This window comes from Panthera uncia, chromosome E1 (assembly GCF_023721935.1).
Source record: "Panthera uncia isolate 11264 chromosome E1, Puncia_PCG_1.0, whole genome shotgun sequence".
Classification (NCBI taxonomy): domain Eukaryota; kingdom Metazoa; phylum Chordata; class Mammalia; order Carnivora; family Felidae; genus Panthera; species Panthera uncia.
Window position 1 is genome coordinate 9,510,516 of NC_064814.1, and position 16,173 is coordinate 9,526,688.

Genomic DNA, 16,173 nt, shown 5'->3' on the forward strand with positions numbered 1-16,173 from the left:
GGAGGGGCCCACGCTGGGGTGAGCCCAGACCCATGGGCATCTGGGGACAGGATTTCAGCACCGCGTCAGCCTTGATTGCTCTCTGATGGAACTTCTGTGCCCTATAGCTGACATAACCACAGCAAAATCGGTGTCCACACCCAAGGCCTTGTCCTCCCCTAACCTGACCAACCCTCATTAAACTGTCACGGTCTCTGGGTTTGGGCGTATGTGTTAAATGGGGATGTGTCAATGGGAGGGTTTTGCTTTCATCTGACCCATTTTGAAGTTCTTATGGCTCAGCTCTCGCTGGATGCTGAGTCATGTGGTGGCAGCCAGCCCCAGGATTCCGGGGCTCATCCGAGGTCACCTGGATTATCTCTCGGCGCTGAGACAGTAGCTCTCAAACTCGAGAGTGCATAAGATGGATGGTGCTGCAGAGCTATTCTCCAGGAGGACCCCAACCTCCAGGTAGGAAGGACACAGGAAACCCCTCTCCCCTTGGCCCCCGGGGCTGTGTCCTGTGCCGGGCAGGCCACCTTTTAGTTCCTATTTCTGCCCTGGGCTATTTGAAAGGAGCAAAGGAAACACTGACAGATGCTTGCCAGCTGCCTGGAACTCAGAGACACTGTAATTTGCAACTTTCAAGATTGCTTCATAGGGCTTCCCACTCTCATGAGAGCCCTGGTCCCCAAAGAAGTCATTTTGTTTCGTTTTGTTTTCCCTTCCTGCTATTTATTTATCTTGGACAGGAGAACAGGGCTCGAATTCTGAGTCTAATCTGTGAGGAAATGATTTCAGAACAAGGAGTGGAAGATGAGTGGGGATTTAAGAAATTTATCCCTCTTTATCCCACAGCCTGAATCTCACCCAGAATTTTCCCTGTTTCCAACACCAAGCAAACACAGCTTTGTAGCTTGCCCCAACTTTCCACGGATGCCCGCAACTTCCACACCCCTGATTTTCAGGAAACCCCATTACAGCCCGAGAAAGATCTTAAGGCGGTGTTTGGGGGGGGTCACGGGACCCTCATCCAACGGCAATGGGTCTTTGGAGCTGGCGGGTCTCACATTTGTTTGCAGATGAGGCACTGTGTTAATATGCAGGTTTCTGGGCTTCTCTCCCAGAGATCCTGATGCAGGGGGCCTGGGGCAGGTTCCAGGAATCTGCATGTTCAACACGAGACCTAGCTGATTCTGGGATCCTCACATCTGTGGACTGTTCTCTGGGAAGCCCTGCGCTAGGATGAACCAACCCTTCCGGGTGTAAGGAGGCGCTACAGTAGATAAAATCTCTGAATAATCTTCCAGAAACCTAGTGTCACCACGGGGACCCTGCCACACAGTCACCTTGACTCGGGGAGAAACTCACTTCTGTGACATTCTTGTGCTACGGGGCACAGTGGGCTGGCTAGAGATGCTCTCATGTTGGCAATGAGGCCCAAGGCAGGGAGGGGGCCGTGCCACCCTCTGCCCCTCCTCCAAGGCCTCCTGGGGAACCAGAGGGTCAGCCCAGCACAAACCTCTGGAGGACGTGGCACCAGCTGCAGTTGAAGGTCAGGTCCGAGGACACGCAGGCATCACAGGTCCGATGCTGCAGGCAGGCTGCAAGAGAGAAGGCAGTGGTCCCTGAGCATCAGACCCTCCACAGACCTCCAAAAGGCGCAACTCTCCCAAATGCTGGGTCCTTACAGAACTACGCAGTCTCTGACTGGCAGGGACCCTAGAGGTCATTAGTGCCACCCTCCCTTGAGTCCAGCCCTGATTCTTCCATCTCTTTCTCCCTCCTTCCCTTTTCCTCCTTCCTCCTTCTTTCTGTCACCAGGGGGCAGGCCCCCAGCGGGTGCTGGGGATTCTGCAGGAAATCGTCTATGCAGAGGCAGACTCACTCAAACAGATAATCAAACAAAAATAACTACATAATCACCATTGCGATGAGGTTTGTGAGGCACGTACAAAGGGATCTCACCTAGTCTGGGAAGTTATACTGCTGGGCTGTGGCCCACAATTACAGGGTTGCAAAGGAGTTCAATGGACCTACCAGGTATTCATCCACTCATGCATGCATTCATTCATTCTTTCAACAAATATTTACTGAACGCTTACCACGGGCCAGGCCCTGTCCCGGGTGCTGGAGATGCAGTGGTGAAGGGGCAAAGACAGAAATGCTGCCTGCATGGACCCTGCAGTTGAGTGGAGGAGACGGCCAACAGATACACAGACAAGGGGGCGCCTGGGTGGCTCAGTCGGCTAAGCATCTGACTTCGGCTCAGGTCATGATCTCATGGCTCATGAGTTCGAGCCCCGCATCAGGCTCTGTGCTGACAGCTCAGAGGCTGGAGCCTGCTTCGGATTCTGTGTCTCCCTCTCTCTCTCTCTCTCTCTCTGACCCTCCCCCCGCTCGCACTCACTCTCTCTCTCTCTCTCTCTCTCAAAAATAAATAAACATTAAAAAAACAAATACACAATGAAGTCTACACTAGGGTTTCCAGCACGGGACTGTGAAAAAAAGTGGCACAAAACAAAGAGGCAGAATGATAGGGGCGGCGGGGGGATGCATTCTGGTCAGGGAGGTTGGTAAAGGCTTCTCTGAGGAGAGGTCGTTTAGGCAGAGCCTGGGAGAAGGCAGGAAGCAAGCCCGGCTGCTCTCCTGGAGGAGGCGAAGTACAAGCAGAAGAGCCCTTGCACGCAGAGGCTTGGGAGGAGCGTGTTTCAGCCTTTCAGCCGTGTCCTCAACAGCAGCCGGGATGCTAACAGGCTGGGTGGAGTAGACAAGCTGAGGGTGATAGAGGAGGAGCGAGAGCTGGGGCCTGGCCTGGGGCAGTGCAGAGCCAGAGAGCAGAGGGGTTAGTGGGAGCAGGCTGCTGGAGGGTGCGTGGACCCCTCCTCTGACACCAGCCAGGCACAGGAGCAGAGAGGGCCGGGGGTGGGGGGGGGGGGGGCAGGAGGTATGGGGCTGGATTTTAAGAGTTCTCGTTTGCAATCGAACGGCACCCACTGAAGTGAACCAGAATGACCTCTGAGTAGCAAGCAGCTGCCACAAAGCCCATGCATTTTATTACAAGCAGAGCCAGGCCCTCCCCCAGAATAACTGTGTATAATCCAAAGGTTCATCTCATGAGCAGCTGAACGGAACACCCCGATATAGCAGCAAGAAGTGACAACTTAGAGAAATGACCACTCATTCAATACATATCACATACACTTCTTCACTTTGTGAGTCTTCACGGAACTCTACCGCAATCCACTAATTGGGGAGCCAGTTTGCTTTCCGTGGACCCCCAACAAGATGGCAGCCGGGAACCAGCCCTTGGTGAGAGAAAAGCTGTTGTGGGCACAGTGTGGCCACCTTCAGTCACTATGGGAGGGACTGGCTGTAGGTGGCACTGTGTCCTTCCAAAAGAACGAGAGCTCTCTGGCTGCTTCATTCCCTGGTGTATCCAGAGGTCCCAGAATAGCACCTGGCACATGGTAGGCAGTTTACAAATGTTTACGCAATTGATGTATTGATGCTTTCGTTATCCCCATTTTACAGAGGAGGGAACTGAGAGGCTTACAGAGAGTCATGAAGCTAAGAGTGGCAGGTCTGGGTTTGAGCTGAGGTCTGTGTGAGCCAAAAGCCCGAGCTCTTGGCCTTGAGATCCCACTGTGGGTTTCCCTGCCCCCTGATCCCACCCTCAGCCCACGCCACCTCTTCATGAGTGTCTCTTCTAGACAAGGGACCGGGAAGAACCAACCACAGAGCACAATGGCTTAGAGACAGCCCATCCACACTTCTGGAAGAATCTTGGCTAAGTCCTCCTCCACCCAAAGGTAACAGAGCCATCCTGCACTGGGGGGATGCAGAGTTTTCTCAGGACCAAGGTAACCAGCCTTCCAGGGGTTCAAATCACAGCCTTGGTAGCTCTGGCCCCTCCCCTGCAGCTGTATCTACATGGGCGCCCACACAGGAGCCCGTGGCCTGCTCATTCCAGTGACTCCGGAGGCCCCTTGAAAGGCTCTAGTCAAAAAACCCTGGGAGCTTCCGTGAGGTACGTGTAAAATCTACTGACCTTTAATTCTCGTCTGCATTTCAGATGTCCTGTGTGCTATTAAATGCTCACGAAATTCACCGGAGGGGTGAGAAGTGGCTGAAACATACAGACGGTGTCCCAGAAACGTATTCCCAGGATGTTTCACTTCTGCCCAGGCAGTTACCCTGCCCTTGGATGTCCTTGCTCCTAAGTGCAGTTTATTCAAGGGCTAGGACTGAGGTTTGCTCTCAGCGTCCTTGAGGAGCCCCTGGTTCTCAGGCCCCACGTCTTTCCTGCCCGGAAAGAGCGCAGTGGGGGTGAGGGTGGCGCTGTGACCTGCAAGTGGTCCTGTGACCCTGTGGTGTCTGTGTCCTTCCTCTTTTCCAGGGGAAGACACCTGCTGAGCCCAAATAAACCTTAACAATTAAAAAAATAAAAAACAAATAAAAATGCAAGAATAAGGGACACCTGGGCGTCTGGGCATCTGGCTCTTGATTTGGGCTCAGGTCATGATCTCACCGTTGGTGAGTTCAAGCCCCATGTCGGACTCCAGCCTGCTTGAGATTCTCTCTCTCTCAAAATAAATACATAAACTTTTAAAAAATGTTTATTCATTTTTTGAGAGAGAGACAGAGACAGAGCATGAACAGGGCGGGGGTGGTCAGGGGGGAGTGGGGGGCAGAGAGATAGGGAGACATAGAATCCGAAGCAGACTCCAGGCTCTGAGCTGTCAGCACAGAGTCTGACGCGGGGCTCGAACCCACAAGCCGTGAGATCATGACCTGAGCCAAAGTGGGACACTCAACCGACTAAGCCACCCAGGCGCCCCCAAATAAAGAAATAAACTTAAAAGAAAATGGCAAGAACAGGAGTGCTGTCCTCCTCTCCCTCTCTCTCCCCAGCTGCCCTGACCATATCCTGAAGAGCATCTAACCTTGATCCTGTGGGGTCAGCAGCAGCTGGGGCCTCAGCCATAGTGTGCCTTCAACTGTAGGTGAGTGGGGTGGAGGGTGGAGGGTGAGTGGGGTGCGGGGGGGGGCGGTGCAGAGGGCCTGGCCATGGTCCTTGGAGGGCTGCAAGATAAATTGCTTTACTGCCTCCTGCCTGTGGACTCCCACATTGCCCCTCCTCTAAGGAACATGCAATAAGAAATTTAAGGACTGATCCGTTCAGTTCCTGGATTACCTTCCCTGGGGGCTGAGTCTAAAAATTCTGGGAGGTACACCTTCCCTGGGTTTAATTGTGTGTCAGTAACAATAGCTGCCATGTACCAAGTACAAACCACGCCCCAGGCCGGGGATGCGCCAGTTGGTTGTCAGAGCTTCCATTCACTCATGTCCTCGACTCTACTTACTGTGGTTCTCACTCTTACCACAGCTCTGGGAGGGAAGGAGTGCCAGGCCCATGTGACACATGAGAAATGGCAGCCCAGAGAAATTACGTGGCCATATCCACCCAGGGATCAGTGGTGGGCCTGGGAATGGAACCCAGATTGTCTGACTATAACGCTCTTTGCAGGACAGTGGGAATGACCCCTACTCACTTGGCAGTGGGGTGAACTCCACAGCTGACATGCTGGTGACCTTGCTGGGGTCCAGCTCCACACGGTGGTATTCGAAGATAGTCCTCCGCCGAGATTCTGAAACAGAGGAAGAGCCTGTCATCAGGAGCACCTCACGGCCGGAGGGCTCCAAGGCTTGTACCTGGAGCCTGACAGGTGGGCAGGGGATTGCAGCGAGTGGAACAGGGAGTCAATACGCAGCCACTGAGGGCAGGAAGTAAGCTCATCAACGTGGGACAATGATGTTGGAGCTGCAGGGAGACAGGAAGACAAGAACTGACCCTGAGAGGAGAGCTTTGTATTCTAGGCAGGTTAAACTGCTCAGGGCAGAGGCCCGGCTGCTGCTGAGGTCAGGACATAGGAGCTCCCATGCATCTGCATGGCTCTGAGCCTTCACAGCTGCTGTTCTCTTGATTCATAATGTTCTTCCACCCCTTCTCTCTTTGTCTAGCTCAACCTTCCAGGTCCAGCGCAGGGTTCCTTCCTTAGCCAGCTCCGTCCCCGTCTCCACTCAGGCCAGGTGCCATGTTCCCACTGCACTCACCATATTGTGTGGTCATTAGGGTCTATTTGGAGGGCGGAGCCATTAGACTGGGAGCATCTGGTCCTGAACCTGACCCACAGTGAGCACTCTGCAAACATCTGCAGATGCACAGGCTGAACTTAGAGAAACTCTCCCCTCCCGGATGGAAGCCAGAGCAAGGTTTAGGGCCTGGGGCTTGGCTTATGTCCTGCCTCAGTCCCTGCACGAACTCCCTACAGGACATCAGAGTCAAGAGACCTGAGTTCTGATTCCAGTTCTGCTCCCCTTCTTAGGCCTCAGTTTCTCATTTGTGATGTGGAAAGACAGAAACACCTCCCACAACACCCTTGGGAGGAAAAAAGTGGAATTGTAGATGAAATGACTTCTCTTAAAATGACAATCTGTGATGCTTTGATGTTTCCCACGACATCCCCATACCCACCCAAGAACCATGACTTGGGGTTGATTTCCTTAGGCTCTGAAAGGCAGGCGGGTAGGTGCTGAGCTTTGTGAATGAGCTTCCCTACAAGGGGAAGGGGTTGCATAGTGTTTGGCCTGCCCAGCACCCCTTCTTCCTTTAGGAAACAGCATCCCCTTTGGGGATACTACCCCTAGTCCATTCCTACATGTGGCCCGCCCTGAAGCTACCATTTTCCTCCATGACCCCGCCTCCCTGGCTACACAGTGATTGGTCCAGGGCTGGGCATCTGATGCAAGCTGGGCCAATCAGAGACCTTCCCTGGGACTTTTCAACTGTAAACAAAAGACCCTTTGCTTTCTAGTAATGAAGCTGAGAAAATGCACGCTCCAGGTCTGTGAATGGCCACGGGTCCAATGAAGCAGGAAGTTCTGGTGGCTTTCTAGGCTCTGGTGTCCCAGGACCTGCCCCGGTCCCTGTCTCCCTAGCCATCAATTCTTCCTTTGGTTCTTTGGGCTACTTCATATCCCCTTTTCCACTTAAGCTTGTTGAGTTGGGTTTTTATTACTAGAAACCCAGAATAGGCAAGGATACATGTTTCTCTCTCAGCTGAGCATCTCAACTCTCAGCATCCTGTGCAATGGCTGGATGTCCCATCCCCCCACCCCCTCCTGAATGAAGAATCCAGGGGAGCATCTGCTTCCTAAAAGAACATCTCATCTACGTTTCTATCATATATTTATCCCCAATCTTGGAATCAATGCCTCCTACTTAACCCAGGATTGAACCCCCAGTTGGTCTGGTGCTAAGACATGCTGTCTTCCTATGACCCCACACTGCTCTGCAGCAGAGTAATGATGGACACCTCAGCCCCTGAAACATTCCCAACTGCAGAATGTCCTGGAAACATTCTATGCAATGAATGAGTCCTGACTTGTGGCATCTGCTGATTTCTGTGATGTAAATACTCCCCGTGCTGATTCCAAACTACCAGTTTGGAGTCACTGAACACAGAACTGGGGAAAGATGTGGTCACTCTGCTAGTGTGACTCCTCACAAAGGTCTCTAGCACACCGTGGTTATGGTTTCTTTTTTTTTTCTTTTGAAAAAATTTTTAATGTTTATTTTTGAGAGAGAGAGAGAGAGAGAGAGACAGCATGAGTAGGGGAAGGGGCAGAGAGAAAGGGAGACACAGAATCCGAAGCAGGCTCCAGGCTCTGAGGTTTCGGCACAGAGCCCGACGCGGGGCTTGAACTCACGCAACTGCGAGATCATGACCTGAGCCGAAGTTGGACGCTTCACGGACTGAGCCACTCAGGTGCCCCCATGGTTTCTTTACAGTAGTCCTCCTTATCCGCAGTTTCCCTTTCCACGGTTTCAGTTACCCGCGGTCAACCATGTCATTCGCCATGTCATCTCATCACACAGGCATTGTATCAGTCACCTCCCATCCTCACGAGAAGGGTGAGATTGGTACAATAAGATATTTTGAGAGGGAGACCACATTCACAAAACTTTTATTACATTATATTGTTACAATTGCTCTATTTTATTACTGGTTGTTGTTAATCTCTTACTGTGCCTAATTTAGAAATTAAACTTTATCATAGGTAGGTGCATATAGGAAAAAACATAGTATACATAAGCTTCAGTACTATCCTGTGGTTTTAGGCATCCACTGGGAATCTTGGAACATGTTCCCTTGGATAAGGTGGGGGACTACTGGATTTGTGTTTCTAAAAGAGTAGAAGGGAAACATGTACAATTTTTTTTTAAGAATAAATAATCAAGGGGGCGCCTAGGTGGCTCGGTTGGTTAAGCGTCCAACTTCGGCTCAGGTCATGATCTCACAGTCCGTGAGTTCGAGCCCCGCGTCGGGCTCTGTGCTGACAGTTCAGAGCCTGGAGCCTGCTTCGGATTCTGTGTGTGTGTCTCTCTCTGTACCTCCCCAGCTAGCACTTTGTCTCTCTGTCTTACTGTCTCTCTCAAAGATAAATAAACATTAAAAAAAAATTTAGATAGGGGACACCCAGGCAGCCTTCCACAGCTCCATCCCACCCACCACCCCCAGAGGCTGTCTCTCCTTCTGAAAAATCATCCTTTTGGGCACAAAAATGTAATGGGGGGAAAAAAGTGAAATTCCAGGTCTTCCAAGGAGCCTGAGACCATGGGGTCTGGAGTCTATGTGAATCTTTCTTCCTCTATCTGCTTCCTCTTTCAAGGCTAGCTCAAAGGTCATACCCTCCTTGAAGGCTTCTCCACCCTCCTTGGGCACAGTTAGTTGGTGGCCCCTCTTCTGAGCTTCACAGCCTCCTGCACAATGTCTAGTGTCACCTGTTACACTGCTCCATCAGTATCAACTTTGCTGGCCACCTGCCCCACCAGGCTGTGAGCTCCCCCAGGGCAGAGCCTGCTAGTTATTTGTGTCTGTCCCCCAGCCCCTAGCACCGGGCCCTGCGCATAACAGGGCCTCAAGAAATGACTGTAAATGAATGAATGGATTATAGGTAGCCACAAAAACCTCAGCAACTTATTATAACTTCAGCCCACAGCCCAAAGGAAGAATGCCCTTCCTCCCTAGCCCACCACAGGCCACGGCTTCTCCCAAAAGGGCGGCCCCCAATGGGCTGCAGAAAGCCAGACATGCCCCTTCCTAACTGAGAACTCCAAGTGGAGGGAGAGCTGGCTTTCAGGATTTCCCCCCCTGCAAGGATGTGAGAGAGACCTTGCACCCAGGATCAGAAGGAAGGAGAAATGGGAGGGACCAATGGAGCCAGGGTTGGGCAAAATGGAGGCATGAACTTGTCAAGGTGCCCAGTTCAGGGGTAGAGACAGACACACAGCAGCCAGGGAAGGCGAGGTTCCCAGCAAACCTCACACCAGAATCTAGGGATGGGTCTCCCCACCACCTGGGCTGGGGAACAGAGTTGAGGATGTGCTTCAAGTGAGGATGCAGCCAGACAGGGTCAGATGCCCTGCAAAACCTGACAGAGCCCTAACCCAAGGCAGGGGAGATGAGTGTGGTAGGAAGGAGAGGGGGGGAGGGTGGGTGTATGGAAATATACCTCTGATTAAAAATATCTGCTCACTTCAACTGTTGGCAACTTGTACTTGATTGAGTGTATGGCTTTGGGAATATTTTTATTTCTCTATAAACAGAACTCTTAATATCCCCGCCTAAGTTATTTGCTTTTGGATTAGCTCGCCAACATCTGGGGCTCACCCAAGGACGATGACCTCCATCTGCATGACCAACAGATCTCTCCAGAACTGAGACAGAGGCTGCCCCAAAGCCACATTTCTGGCAGTTTGAGACATTCTGCTTTATCTCTGTTTCCACTCATCAAAGATTCAGAAATACTAGGGTCCAGACACAGAAAGCCCAGCTGCCCAAACAAGAAAATTAAAAAAAAAAAAAAATTTTTTAATGTTTATTTTTGAGAGAGCGAGTGAGACAGAGTGCAAGCGGGGGAGGGGCAGAGAGAGAAGGAGACACAGAATCTGAAGCAGCCTCCAGGCTCCGAGCTGTCAGCGCAGAGCCCCATGCGGGGCGTGAACTCACAAACCGTGAGATCATGACCTGAGCCAAAGTTGGATGCTTTAACTGACTGGGCCATCCAGGCGCCCCACCAAGAAATGTTAATGGCTCAAAAGAGAGGTTTGCGTGTCCCGTTTTGTTTCAAAACAAGACACCAGTGGGGAAGGGTGGGATCAGTCAGAAGAGATCAGACTGACAAGTCCTGTCACAAACTGCCCTCCAAAATGGGTGGGTCACAATACAAAAGATATAAGATGGCAGTTCCAGAAAAAGTCTTCACTTACTCGTTCATGTATTTCTTTGCTCATTTGATTATTCATTCAATAATCATGAATGGAGCCCTAGCAGGGACCCCCAGAGGTAAACACAAAGGAACAGGACTACAGTTTGGAGCCCTTAATAATGAAATCCTCATTAACTGATTCCACTAATTCAGCATCTCAGTTTTGACGTCGCTACACTAACGTTGCTTTTATGCTGTCCATGAAAGAAAGAGTTTTTTAAGCAAATGAATAGAGGAAATTATGCTGACTTGTGGGTGAATAGAGGAAATTATACTGACTTCTGGGGGCCCCTGCAGCCAAATAAAGAGCATATAAGTTACCCTGTGTGTTTTGCCTGCCTCTGCAAATAGCTGCTGCTAACTGCACGTAGATCTTTGCATCAGGCACGCTCTGCAGATTCTCTGCTGCAAAATCGATGTAGCAGTTTATATACGTAAATGGCAAGAAGAACTCTGGCCGCTTGCAGCACCTCCTCCCCTCAATCCCAGGAGTGAGACTGCTCTCAATTCCCTCCACCCTCAGGTAAAGGTGGGAGGAAGGTATTTGGAGCCTGGGGAAGGAGACGGTCCCCCAGGCCAGGTTCAGGGGCTGGGGGTTTCTGGAATAGTGGGGAAACCAAACTCCACCTCTCCTGGCACTCCAGGCAGGGAGGAGCTAGGTTTCAAAGACAGGGACACCCTCCATTCTGGTGGCGGTGTCCGAGGTGGGCTTGGACAATGGGAATATCTGTGGCGATAATGGGAACTACAGACCAGAGAGCTGTCCTTGGCTTTGCGTCTCATTTAAGCCATGGTTATTTGGGATTTACTGTTATTTGGCAGCTCAACGTAAGCCAAACGAATTCTCTACTTGTGGGTTGAATAGCAGACCCAGAGGAATCTGACCTCTCAGCCACATCAAATCCATCACTCCCCAAAGCAGAGGTGGTGGCCCATTTAGAAGCCCCGTGAAGGCCATGGATGCTGTCCCAGAAAAATGCATGCATATGAATATGCCCCACCCACACCTCAATCTTCCTCTTCACGTGTATGCCTGGAGCCCAGGCTAGAGATGCAACTAATGACCCAAGTACTCACTCCCCACCGCAAGTGACATCAGGCCCCTGTTCTCACTGGGGGGCACCAGAGAGCAGAGGACAAGGTCCCTTCGGTGACACTCATTCTTGTGCGATTTTTTCATTTTTGAGTGTCTGCCCTGCGGCAGGCACAAGGCTGAGCGCTGGGGAGAAGGTGCTTGAGGAAACCGTGAGTTCTGCCGCACGGAGGAGGCAACATCTGAGCTGCAGCAGTGGATGGGGAGAGTTTTGCCAAGTGGCAAAAGAGTTGAAATGGGGGCCATGTTAGGCAAGGAACCGGGTCCTAGAGATGTGGACAGCCCTTGGCATGCTTAGGGAACAGAGCATGCAGATCGGTGATGCCCTGACAGAGAATGGCAGGTGATGGGAGGGTCTAGAGAGGAGTCTATGAAGGTAGGCCGTGCCCGCTGCACGGGGCCTTGAATGCCGCACTAAGGATTTTCACTTCATGGTGCAAGCAACAAGGAGCCAGAGAATGACATGATCAGATCTGGCAGTGACGAGAAGGAATGGGGGACAGAAGGAAGGGGATGAGAGGCTGGGAGCGGCGGGGCAGTGTCTGGGGGGGGGGGGCAGGTGCCGGCTCTCCCTGGCGGGTGGACCTCACACCTCAGCAAACAGCACCTGGAGCCCCTAATCCAGCAGCTCCCACAACACAGCCCTGCCTCCTGTTGTGTCAGCTGGGCTACCCCCTGCCCTTCCTCCCGCCTCCCCGTACCTCCCTGGCTTGCTCTAAAACAGCCTTTCATTCCAGAATCACAGAGAAACCTCAGAGGCAGACGCTCCCTGGGGGATCCGACTTCCTCTAATTCACCCTCATACAACAGCTGGATCCAACACACATTTCCTGAGACTCCGCCAGCCCACAAAGCCCTGTGAGGGAGCCACTGAGGAGGCAGGCGGGGTTCGGCAATGCGCACGGGCAGGGGGACGTGGACACTAAGAACTGCCTTTCCTGCAAAACAGCCTGGGAGGTGTGGGTGTTTTGGGGAACTGAGGAGGAAAGGATTTACCCCTCTGGTTGGAATGGGGGTGGATTAGATTTAGCAAGTCTCAATGGTCGACTCCAGGGTTTAAGAAAAACAGAAGATCTGGGTTTCAGGTCTCTCTCATAGCCACGTGACCACAAGCAAGTCATTTCGCGTCTCTGAGCCTCTGTCCTCATTTAGAAAGTACAGACCCCACTTACAGTGTTGGGAGGATGACTACATAAGATGCTGTAAAGGTCAGGGGCGCCTGGGTGGCTCAGTCGGTTGAGCGTCTAACTTTGGCTCAGGTCACCATCTCACGGTTCGTGGGTTTGAGCCCCGTGTTGGGCTCTGTGCGGGCTCAGAGCCTGGATTCGGTCTTCCTCTCTCTCTCCCCTGCCCCCCTCTCATGCTCTATCTCTCTCAAAAATAAATAAAACATTAAAAATTTATTTAAAAAAAAGATATTGTAAATCTCAGAGCCTGGGGATGGGATTATCCGTGTGGTGATCAGGCAGCCTCTAACATGGCCCCCAGTGGCCTTGCCTCCTGGTGTTGACACCCTGTGGAATCCTGTCCTGAGTGTGTTGGACTTAGCGACTTGCTTCTAACCAGCAGAATATGGCAAAAGTGATGGGATGGCACTTCTAAGATTAGGTTACAAGAAGACTGGCCTCTGTCTTGCTCACCCTCTACTGCTCTCTTGCTTGCCTGCTTTGGTGGAAGCCAGCTAGCATGTTATGAGCTGTCCTATGAGGAGGTCCACGTGTCAGGAGCCAAGGGGGGGGCCTCCTCAAGGAAGTGAACCCTGCTAACAATCACGTGAGAGCTCTTGGAAGCAGACCCCCACCCCAAACAGTTGTTGAGAGGGCCGTAACCTGGCAAGCACCTTGAGAGCAGCCTGTGCAAGACCTTGAACCAGAGGACGCAGCTAAGCTGTGCCTTGCTTCCTGATCCACAGAAACTCTGGGATAACGTGTGTGTGTGTGTGTGTGTGTGTGTGTGTGTGTGTGTATGTGTTTAAGCTGCTAAATATCAGGATAATTTGTTACGCAGCAATAGCTAACTAATACAATCAGAGTGACACTGAAACTATTTAGCAACCAGCTCAGTACATGTGCTACCCAACCAGTTAGAACAGATGCTGCCTGGAGCAGAGGCTTGGTGAGCTGCTTGCTAGTGTCCTGGGTGTTCAGGGAAGGTCAGGATGGGTAGGTGGAGTAGTGGGAACTTATTTTATGGAAATACTCACAAAGGGGCATAAAAATAGCTGTTTGCAAGAATATTCACTGCAGCGTTATTTGTTGTAGCGAAATATTGGGAACTGTAAAGCCTATGTCCAGGGGATTGGCTAAATTAAGGTACATCTATGCAACAGGCTATCAAGTAGCCATTAAAAAGAACGAGGTGTGGGCTGATACGGAAGGATGGGCAGGATATACTTTGTTCAAGTGCAGACCAGTGACACCACATGCCATTCTCTGTGTTAAATATCCAAACATATACTTACCTGTAGGCTTATAGCTCTAGAAATAATCGGGTAGCCCTGGTGGCCTCCAGGAAGGGAAATTAGGGGACAGGGGTCGGGGATGGGAGAGAAACCTGATTTTTTCTATACCGCCTTTTGTATCTTTTGAGTTTTAGACCGGATACATTTATTCACGAAAAAAAAATATCATCTTATAGATTCCGATAAGGGAGAGCATTCATAAAGAGCAGGATGGTAATTCATGTTTAATGGCACAAATCTCCAAGGTGTGGTGCAGCAAGTGCAAACAGCTGCTCTAGCATGTGACTTTTTGCTACTCGTTGCAGAAGTCCCATGAAAATGCCGTGGTCCTGGCATCTGACCTATGACACACCAGCATCAGGACATCACGTGCTCCTCTTTCTGCACTGTTTGCTACTGTACCAGACGCCCTGCTGGACTATAAAATACTGAGTCGCGTGATAAAGGCTGGCAGGGAAAGATATTCTAATATAGGACTCACAAACTCGACGTGCCAGACATCAGGCCAAACACTTGTTGGACGTCACCGTGTTCATCTTCACAAGTCACTGCAGGGAGCATGAACCACTTATATCCCCAACTGCCGACAGAGAAACCAGCTCTAAGAGGTTAAGTGACTTGCCAGGGGTCAGACGCTTACGGAGAGTTTGGACTCGAATCCACGCTTCCAACTCCAGAGCCAAGCCCCTAACTCTATACTCAACCTTACACGTGGCGGCTCCTGGATAAAGACTTCTAACATGAGCCCTTGGCCCCTTCCCTCAGATTTCTGTTAAGGACAGAGGCTCTGCTCAGATGACGAATCCCTCCATATCTTCCTCTTCATCGTATCTCAGTAGCACCCAGAACATAGTGGCCCAGTGCATAGCAGGAACTCAGAGCGTGTGTATTGATGGAACTCAACCAACAGATGTAAGTAAATACGCTTCCCCAGGAAGCCCTGGAGTGTCCAGAAAGGTAGTGCCGTGCCCGTCTACAGGATAGCACTTTGGTGGCCCCCAAGCACATCCTCTCAACCAGCCTGGTGTGGCTAGGGTGGAGTTCAGGATGTTCCTTGGTCCCATCAAGCACCGGTAGGGACAGAGAAGAGCAGACAAGGGTCTCCTGCTTGGGGTCCTGTAGGTTAGACAGAGGGACTTTTGTATACACAGCACAGCAGAAGAGGTCGGGTTCAAAAGACTCTGAGCCAAGGGTCCAGAAGCAATGGATAGTGTGCCTACAGTGCCTCCCCCAGAAGTGTGAATTCAAGACCCCCACGGGGGTGAGCAGGGGATCAGAAGAAGAAAAAGTGCTCTGATGCCAAAAAATATCAGAACTGGAGGAGGACCAGGAAGGAAAAAGCACTGTTCCAGCTACATCCCCATTTTACAGATGAGGCAACTGAGGATAGAGAGATGTGATTTCCTGAAGTAGACGGTTAATAATGTGGCTGGGACTGGCCTCCATCCCCTGAACCCCCAGTGATGCTCCTATCACGTGGGGTGGGGATGTAATCATGGTTGTGTTCTGGAAGGACTCAAAAACCCTAATCTGGTGCCTGTGGAGAATTTCTAAGTGGATGCGGTGCTGAGTGGCTCCCCTTCCCCTCCAAACCCAGAGCGTCGCCTCCCACTGGAGATTTCATTGGGAAAAAATGGTTCCTCTGCTTTAATGAAGGAAAATCAGAACTCATTATATGTTTCATCCTCCTTCAGCGCCCCTCAGCAATCAGCCATCCAGCCACCTCCACCACTGCCAGTCCCCCCGCCCCCAACCCAGTCTGGGTCAGTCGGAGCTCAGTCCAAGCCCGCTGAGCGCTCCACGGAACCCCTGGGGACTCACCTGGTACATCCGGGGACGGGTTGAGAATCATGAAGGCATCTGACAAGCCTGCTTTGACGGGGTGCTGGGAGGAGCTGATTTCCAGGACAGACATAGGGATCTGCAGCCGGGGAGAAGAGGCTCCATCTACCCCCTCAAAACACCCTTGGACCAGCCTGGACGTCCCCTCTGACCTCCACAGCCCTCTGCCTGCTCCGTGCCACCTCTTGGAGGACTCAAGGACATCTCAAATCCGGTGGGTCCCCATTCAAATTGCAAGTCTACTCCAACCATCTCCAGCACATTTCCTTTTTCTTTGCCATACCTCCACGCAGGCCGGAAACCTGGGAGTCACCCTTTCTTTCATCGCCGCCCTCCTCCACCTCACACATCTCTGAATCCTATTAATTAGCCTGCTAACTGCCTCTTAAATCTGTCCAGTTCTCTCCATCTTACCCTACCCTACTCCAAGCCGGCAACACCTCTCTCTCCAAAACCATCTCCC

At 51.5% G+C, this 16,173-nt stretch overlaps 1 protein-coding gene across 1 annotated transcript in view; it reads right to left on the reverse strand.

Annotated features, from left to right (window-relative positions):
* The window catches only part of PLXDC1 (plexin domain containing 1), a 63,331-nt gene that overhangs the window by 14,516 nt on the left and 32,642 nt on the right, over positions 1–16,173 (reverse strand). The window contains exons 7-9 of the mRNA XM_049635920.1: positions 15,690–15,789; positions 5,535–5,630; positions 1,502–1,583 (exon numbers count right to left, since the gene is read on the reverse strand). Coding sequence (XP_049491877.1) covers positions 1,502–1,583; positions 5,535–5,630; positions 15,690–15,789 — 278 coding nt within the window. The remainder of the gene's footprint in view (positions 1–1,501; positions 1,584–5,534; positions 5,631–15,689; positions 15,790–16,173) is intronic.